This window comes from Brachyistius frenatus, unplaced genomic scaffold (assembly GCF_029030835.1).
Source record: "Brachyistius frenatus isolate BFR_SWC_R1_liver_20210118 unplaced genomic scaffold, ASM2903083v1 Contig_135, whole genome shotgun sequence".
Lineage (NCBI taxonomy): Eukaryota > Metazoa > Chordata > Actinopteri > Embiotocidae > Brachyistius > Brachyistius frenatus.
The window spans coordinates 441,849-450,000 of NW_027210734.1; the positions used below are offsets into that span (position 1 = coordinate 441,849).

Genomic DNA, 8,152 nt, shown 5'->3' on the forward strand with positions numbered 1-8,152 from the left:
TGTCAGCATGGCTTCCTATGACTCTATCTGGTTTTGTGAAGGAAATATGGCACCTGCTAAACTTCTGCTTTTCTCTTACCCATTATTCCAGGACGTCCCGCTTCACCAGGACCCCCCTTCACTCCGGGGTAACCTGGACCTCCTGGAAATCCATTGTCGCCGGGGGCGCCATCAATGCTACGACCGCCTGACGAGACACAGTCGGTCTGTTTTTATGTGTTGAATGTTTTAAAACGGTGCACAAATCAAAGGCCGGAGATCATCCGTTTGCTGACATGTCTTAAAAACATTTTGATGTGAAGGAAAAAGGAAGTGAGCTGTGATTGTAGGCTGTGGGAATAAAAAACTGACCGCTGTCAACACATACAGTTGGAATCAGCAGGAAATAAGATAAACACAAGACTGGGACTGTGAATACATGAATGTTGGATTGTCTTGAAGTACAAAGTAGGTAGAAGGAGTTTGTGTTTGTTATTCTAGAGTTATTCCATCATCAAGCGTGGTGAGTCTCACCTGGGAACCCCGGGTCTCCTGGCTGGCCTTTAGCTCCCGCCCTTCCAGGATAACCGTAACTTTCTCCGGGCGGACCTGAGCGACAAAACATACGAGTCATGGATGTGTGTACTGAACTAATTGAACCGGCAGGTTTGATAAGAGAATAGTTGTGTCGAAGGGTGTGTTCTGGTGTGTTTGGGTCTGATATTTAAACTCACCTTTGCCACCGGGGCGACCGGGTTCTCCCGGGTTGCCTGGGAAACCAGGTGTGCCATCATCACCCTGAAAAAAGCCGTCAGTTTTAATCTCATTGTCGGAAGTTGCTGCTTGTTTGTAACGTGTGTGCGTTTTCTTACCCTTGGTCCTGACATGCCGGGGAAGCCCATGATTCCCGCTTCTCCCTTTGGTCCGGGGTAGCCCGGACCTCCTGGTGTCCCGGGAAACCCGGGCTGTCCGGGCTGTCCTTTACTCTGCTCAGCGTAACCAGGAAGTCCAGGCAGACCCTGACGACCAGGCACACCTGGCACACCCTTGTCACCTGTGAGATCAGACAAAGACCGGGTCACATGGGCGATACGGACTTCGTTACACAAGCATCTGACAAACTCCGACAGTTCACAACAGCAGTGGAAAGTAACTAATTACATTTACTCAGGACGGTTCCTGAGTACACTTAGATCAGTGGTCTCCAACCTTTTTTCTTCTGACAGCTACTTTAACAAAATGAAAGTGTTAGAGAGCTACTGATGTTTAGTAACAATGATTCACATAGCCGAGGTCCATCCAAACCAGCTTCTTTTATGTGAACAATAACAAACTGCTACTCAACCAAACCTCGTATATGGGTGGACCCTGTGTGAAACTGGAGGGTTTTTAATTGAAAAAGTTGCTGCATTCAGCCTACCGGCACTCACTCAGCGACAGACACTCTTCATAGCTCCGCCCCGCTGTTGCGGTCTAGCTGAAAATATTCCTGCTATTTCTCTAATTTCTGAGCAGCCGTTTGTTTCCAGCTCAGTGTGAGAGTCTCTGCTGTGTTTCTGTCCTCTGATCTCTGCGTGTCTCACTGTGGGCGGAGCTCCAAAGTGAGCGAGGGGAGATCGTCCGCTCGTTTATCGATAGAGTTGATAGAGTCGTTCTCTCGGACAGGTTAAGAAATTAATAAATAAAAAAAAGGCTGAAATGGATCAGCGGCCCGCTAAAGTACGTCTATGTGTGGGTCGAACCTTCGGCGAGCTACTCAGAACCGAGTCGATGACTACTGGTGGTTTCAGATTGGAGACCCCTGAGTTAGAGAAACTCTTACTTTATCAAATCACAATAAAACAGTAAAACAGATAAACGGGAAGTCGTGTTACCTCGGGGTCCTGGGAACCCAGAAAGGCCGCTACCTCCGGGGGTTCCTGGGTCTCCTTTTTCCGCATCTCGGGGAGCAAGCAGACCTGGAGGACCGGGGTTTCCTTTCTCACCTGTGAAAGGTTGTGTAAATCACAGGTTGGTGATCTACTTGACTGGTGTGCGTCCAAAAGCAGCACTGTTGTCACCATCCCCATTCCTGTTCCGTACACTCTACCTTTCTGTCCGGGGTATCCGGGTCCTCCAAAATATCCATCTCTACCTGGCCCTCCAGGTAATCCTTTCCCTCCAGGAAATCCTGGAGAACCAGGTCGACCTGGTAGTCCGGGGAAACCCATAAGTCCTGGGAAACCTCGTTCACCTGAGGAGGTAAAGAGAAAATCCAAATGTTGTTAGTCACTATAGAGATGTTTTCTTAAAATGGAAGAAACCAGTAACAAAGAGCTCTCCAGCACACCCTTTATTCCTGGCCTTCCTGGGATTCCCTCTCTCGTTCCTGGTCCTGGAGGTCCAGGCGTTCCCCTCTGTCCCAGCGACCCGGGAGTGCCAGGCAGTCCCGGGTTTCCTTTCATTCCAGAGGGTCCGGGGAAACCGGGATCTCCTCGGTCTCCTTTCCGACCAGGGTAACCTGGCGATGCACGGAGGGAGATTCAGTCAGACACGGATCATAAATCAACATTTTAAAAAGAAACATGGGAAGCAGTGGCTGGCTATTAATCTGAAAAAACAAGTAATAACAGAATTAAATGAACATAAATCTCATTCATTTAGATTCACAACATATTAAATGAAAACAATAAAAAAATAAACTTACCTTTTTATAATAAATCAACTTACCCAACACAATAATTATGTTTATTAATAAATAGAAAAGAAAATTAATTTATCAGTTATTTCTATTCACTGACACACACACAATGTGGCAAACAGCAGACAACAATGTAATCGCACACGTTCCCTTGCGTTGTTTTATTGCTTCGATTAGGCTGAAATTGCACTTTGATTTGGGAAGTTATTGATCAGATTAAATCCTGATGGAGCTGATTTAGACACAAACTGTAATAATTAAACATTTTCCAGAAGAAATCTTAAATTATTCTGCTTTCAAGTGCAATTTCAGGCTGAATTAGCACTCTTAAACCCCTAAAGTTCGTCCTGCAGGACGTACTAACCACTACTGGTTACATTCTTAAAAGTTGAACTCCTTTTCAACACATCTGAGCCGCAGCGGTGGAAAACCTGCTGGACGACGCAGCCATGGGCTGAAAATAAAAAGTCCTTTTAAGAGTGTAGAAAAAGCCTCTAAACTGAGCGCAGGTTAAACAGCACCAAAAAAAACAAACCCAGTTAATCCAGTAAACACATCCGGCACTGATTAGATGTAGATCTGTATTTCTAAAAATACAAGCGTTAGTTCTGGCTGCAAAAAACAAAACAAAAACCAAAACTAAACATCGGCACACTTCACATTTCTTGTGGAAATGTTTTATTTCTGAATCTCTCACAAATAAAACATTCATCTTAAGACAGGAGTCTGAAAGAGTCTTTGAGTGGGGTGTGATCAATTAGTTTCCTAGCTCAACAAAGGAAGTGCAAACATCACAGATTTAAAGGTCAAATATTTTACACTTTTCTGGGGTTGTATTTGCAGTCTCAGTATTTTTGAGGAAAATATTTTTGTGGTTTTAAGTCTCTTTCTAGTTCTACATTTCTCTGAAGCCGGGATCATTCATTTTGCTGACAAATTTTCCAAACTCCATTCGCGTCATCGAGATCATGCGGTTCGCCTCCAGGAAAAGGAACGTGTCACACCCCAAACACAGACTCCGGGATGAACTGAACCATGAAGATGGACATTTGTTTGCAGCACAGAGGAGAAATGGGGGTGGCGGTTAGAGCGTTTGGTGTAATGCGTGAACAGCAGGAGGATGGAGAAGAGGGAAGCGGAGGATGGAGGGATGGATGGATGGATGGATGGATGGATGGGAGAGAGTGTCTCACCTTGGCAGCCTACGAATGACCCAACACCAAAGAAGGAAAGGATGGAGGGATGGAGAGGATAGATGTAGATGACAGGGGAAGGGAGGGAGGGAGGAAATGGGACAAAAAGGGAGAAAAACAAAACAGAAGAAGAAGACATTCTTTTGGGTGATGCAGAGTTTAAATACACAACGGGAACAAAAACAACGCACGGCTGTGGAGTCCGAGCATGACAGAAACACGGTGAACGAAGAGAGAGAAGATGAACGTGGAGGAAATGAGTGACGGAAGATCAAACAAAGTCATGTTTTATCCTCTTTTACTGTATTTAAAAGTATGGAGGCTAAAATCCTTCAAAAACAAACAGAAGTCTGGTTGGTGGAGTGTCTTCTCTCACCTGGTGGTCCGCTCAGTCCTTTGCTGCCGGGAGCTCCGGGCCGACCGCCGGTGCCGCCGGTGATCTCACCTGGAGGTCCGGGAGCGCCGGGATTACCGGGAAAACCGTTGACGCCACACTCTCCCTTCAGTCCGGGAACGCCGCCACGTCCGTCGAAACCTGACAGAGACAGAAAAGTACTGCTGCGGTTTCTACTTCGACTGCAGTGACTTCTGCAAACACACGTACATTCAGCCGAGTGCAAATTTGAGAACATTTTTATTCACATTTCTGCTCCTTTATTCCTCCACTTCACTACATTTCAGAGGGAAATATTTTACTTCGACTGCACTTCTTTTATTTACACCAACAAAATGACTTTTGCCAGATCTGAGGTTTGCAGTTGTTCCCCAGTGGACTCAGTCTTTAAGCTTTTTGGGTGTAGCCTTTCCACATTTTTGGACTTTTTGGACAGTTCTACACAGATATGATAATAATGGTGATGTAATGATGTGAAATTGCATATCTTAAATAGAAAAACTGTAAATTTTCTTTGGCGAGGACTCCTACAACCCCTTAAAACTTAGGAGACGGCGTCCAAACCAAGCGATGATGAGGGATTATTGAGGGATGAGGGTTTTTTTCAGATTGACCTCCAGAAAACTAATAAGGAGTGACTTTAACTAACAACACAGAAATTGTATTGACTTCATATTTGATGAGAGAAGTTGAATGGGAGTCTATGGAGTCGGAGGCTTTTTGTAGCCAACCTCTAGTGGCCCTAGATGGTATTGCAGCTGAAGACACTTCTTCATAGGCCTCGTTCTTCAGACGCAGAACCTACGTCCACTTTTCTAAGCAGTCTATGGTCCAAACCCGTTACATCATTTACTCTCTGACCTCCACAGACAGACAGGACCAGTAGATTTCCGAATACAACACCGTCAGTCTCTCCGTCTCTGACCCACCAGGTGATCCAGATCCCCCGGGGGTCCCGGTCTGGCCCTTGTCTCCAGGGGTCCCAGGAAAGCCGTTCTGTCCCGGAGCTCCGGGTGTGGCCCCGAGGACCTCGCCCGGCTGGCCTTTGGCTCCGGGACGCCCCAGAACGCCATCCTTCCCCCTGCCTCCGTCAAAGCTCTGCCCGGGGGTACCAGGACCTCCGGGGTCTCCTCTGGGTCCGGGGAAACCTGCAGGGAGGAAACGGTCGAAGTGACTATTCATTTGAAGTCGTAATAACTTTATTGATCAGGTGAGGGTGATGACAGATCAGCAATAAACTCTCTTTAATGATGACAAGCAAGAGCGACATGACCAAAATAGGTGCTACTTTTTACTGTGTAAGCTACTCCACCAGGAAGCTACGACAATCTTTTTCATTCTTTTGTCTTTATAGATATAAAACTTGGTTTGATGCTACCTGCTGAACCGGGGTTGTCAAAATGAGTACAGAGACAGACGTCACTGCTCAGGTTTACCTTGTGGTCCAGGCTGCCCTCCGAAGCCGGGGTCTCCTCTCTCTCCTTTGGTGCCATCGAACCCTGGACGTCCCGAACCTCCTGAGAAACCTGGCTGACCTTTAGGGCCTGACGGAGACAAACAGGTTGAGCTCTGATCCTCAGCGTTATTCGCTTAGAAAGTTACCAACAAGGGGACTTTTTGAACACCTTTAAATCATCTCACCTATTTGCTTGCGCTAATATAAAGTCAACGAATGTTAATTTAGTTCATAAAATTATACTATCTGATGTAAAAACCTTCCAGTGTATCGGAAATGATGTTTTATTTTTTCCCGTTTTTTTTTTTAAAAGTAATAATCATGAACAAAAATGTCTTCCAATCATACAAATGTTAACACACTGAAATAAACTCTGTGAAAAGTGTATTTTATAAAATTGTATAGCAAAATTTTATTCTTCCACATATTTAATTACATTAAACTCCCAACCACTCTGAAAAGAATAGAAACATTGATTAATAATGCTGATTGATTGATTGGAAAACCTTCAAGAAAAAAAAAAATGATGCAACTATCAATGAGAAATGTCAGAAAGAGATGTAAGCTTTAAAATGTGTTAAAATACAAACTAAACCATCAACAGAAAAATATCTGACGAGAGGACAATCAAAGTAAATCAATTAATGACAATTAAAACGATGACCTTTCAAAGTAAAAGAGGCAGCGTTAAATCGTACCTGGTCGTCCGGGTACACCGGGCACGCCGGGGTTTCCGTCCTCACCAGGTATGACGCAAGGCAGCAATTCGCCTGGCAGCAGGTTAGCATTCACAGGTTAGCATTAGCACTTTAATACATATACAGAGAACACAAAAACATTAACTATTTATACCTTATATATAACTGATAACTACATACTAAGATTTACAACCACTTTTCTGTGTCTTTGCAGTAATGAAGAACATTTCACGCTTTCAAAATAAAATACTTTTCTTAAAAAAATGTGGGTTAATCTTGAGTTTAATCGTGAGAATTATCGTGTGTTGAATGTCGTTAGTAGCAAAAGAGTCATCCTCATTAAAAGTGGCAGTTCAAATATTAGAAGATGATGGACAGGCTCAAATATTAGGGAGTATTAACCCACCCCCCACCCCCATCTGCCACCCTCACTGGTTAAAAGCACTTAGCAGAGGCTCGAGAACATGCGCCAGGTTTCAGCAGCTCTGATTGGAGGAAGAGGAGGAGTGTGAAGCTGAAGCTCAGGCTGTCAATCATCGACTGACTCGGCCCGAGTGGAGTCCCTGAGACGCAGGGAGGCGAAAGGCTTCCATCGGCTCTGTCGTGAACAAAATGATTGACAGGGAGTTTTCAGAATGCACGGGACTACATTTCCCATGATTACCTGCTTTAAAGGAGGGTTGATACCACTTACTAACGAGAAACCGCTAACAAGAGTTTTAAAAGCTGTAATTCGTGGCTTTATAAATTATTATTGAATCATTCACTTGAGTTTTACAGATAAAAATAAATTCTGGGTTGCCAGATTGCGAAAAATCCCGTAAACACAACCTTCTAGAAATGGTTATTAAGCATCTACTCATGAATTATCAGCAATTACAACACTAAAAAGGATGAACACAACCTGGCAACCCAAAACAGATGAATGCATTTTGTGAGACTGTTTGATTGAAAGTGGAACAATCATTTTTCTGTCTCTCTTTTGAGTTCAGGAACTTTTATTTTTCCTCATCATTTTATGTTCTGACTGCTGCCTCCCTCTGTGTGATTTCAGTTTTCTCTTCCAATAATTACTAGAAAATCTACAAGAACAAAAAACTGCTTCAATAACAGCTGGATTCATCTTCTTTTTTTTTTTTTTTTAACACCCTACGCATCCACTGGATTCTTTATGTTTTCGCTCTTTAAAAAAATGCAGCTGTTGCCAATAACTCACCATCACTATGTCAGTTAAACCAGAAGGAGGAGAGAGAGTCGTTGCCGTGGAGATGTTACACTAGCTGTCTCGTCTGGTTGTTATAAACTGGCAGGTTTCAGGAGGTAAGATCAGCATAGAGCCTACAACTATTAAAGATGTCGTATTCATCCCCCAAATTAAATTTCACGGTGTACGAAGGCTTTGAAAGAGCCTGAAGACTTAGATGATGGGAAATAATCATATGAAAGTATAAAAAAATAAAGCAAAAAAACCTAACAAATAAAGTAATACATATATGTTTTTTGGGGTTCTTGGGATTGGACTCAGATATTCTCTCCCGCTCTCTTCAATTTGTGTCTTTTAAAGTCCCCATCGTGGCCGTTGCCTCGTTGCAGTTAAAAAGCTGCCTGTGGTTGACTTCCCGCTGCTCTGCTGGAGTGATATTCCCCGACTCCACCGATCTACACACTCTGTCCCCGGCTCGTCGTAACTGTGGCCGGTGGATGATAAAAGTTAGTTACCCACCCGTTCCCTCTCCGGCGTCAATAACCCCT

General features: G+C 44.1%; 1 protein-coding gene across 2 annotated transcripts in view; it reads right to left on the minus strand.

Moving 5' to 3' along the window:
* Positions 1-8,152, minus strand: part of col4a6 (collagen, type IV, alpha 6) — a 107,350-nt gene that overhangs the window by 5,366 nt on the left and 93,832 nt on the right. Inside the window, exons 25-36 of one of the 2 annotated variants that reach the window (XM_069714825.1) lie at positions 8,124-8,152; positions 6,401-6,472; positions 5,683-5,790; positions 5,176-5,394; positions 4,229-4,387; positions 2,309-2,479; positions 2,069-2,212; positions 1,854-1,964; positions 852-1,033; positions 714-777; positions 514-588; positions 80-187 (exon numbers count right to left, since the gene is read on the minus strand). The exon at positions 8,124-8,152 is cut by the window's right edge and continues 16 nt beyond it. In XM_069714825.1, the coding sequence (XP_069570926.1) occupies positions 80-187; positions 514-588; positions 714-777; positions 852-1,033; positions 1,854-1,964; positions 2,069-2,212; positions 2,309-2,479; positions 4,229-4,387; positions 5,176-5,394; positions 5,683-5,790; positions 6,401-6,472; positions 8,124-8,152 (1,442 nt within the window). The remainder of the gene's footprint in view (positions 1-79; positions 188-513; positions 589-713; positions 778-851; positions 1,034-1,853; positions 1,965-2,068; positions 2,213-2,308; positions 2,480-4,228; positions 4,388-5,175; positions 5,395-5,682; positions 5,791-6,400; positions 6,473-8,123) is intronic. The other variant, XM_069714826.1, reaches the window with a different exon arrangement.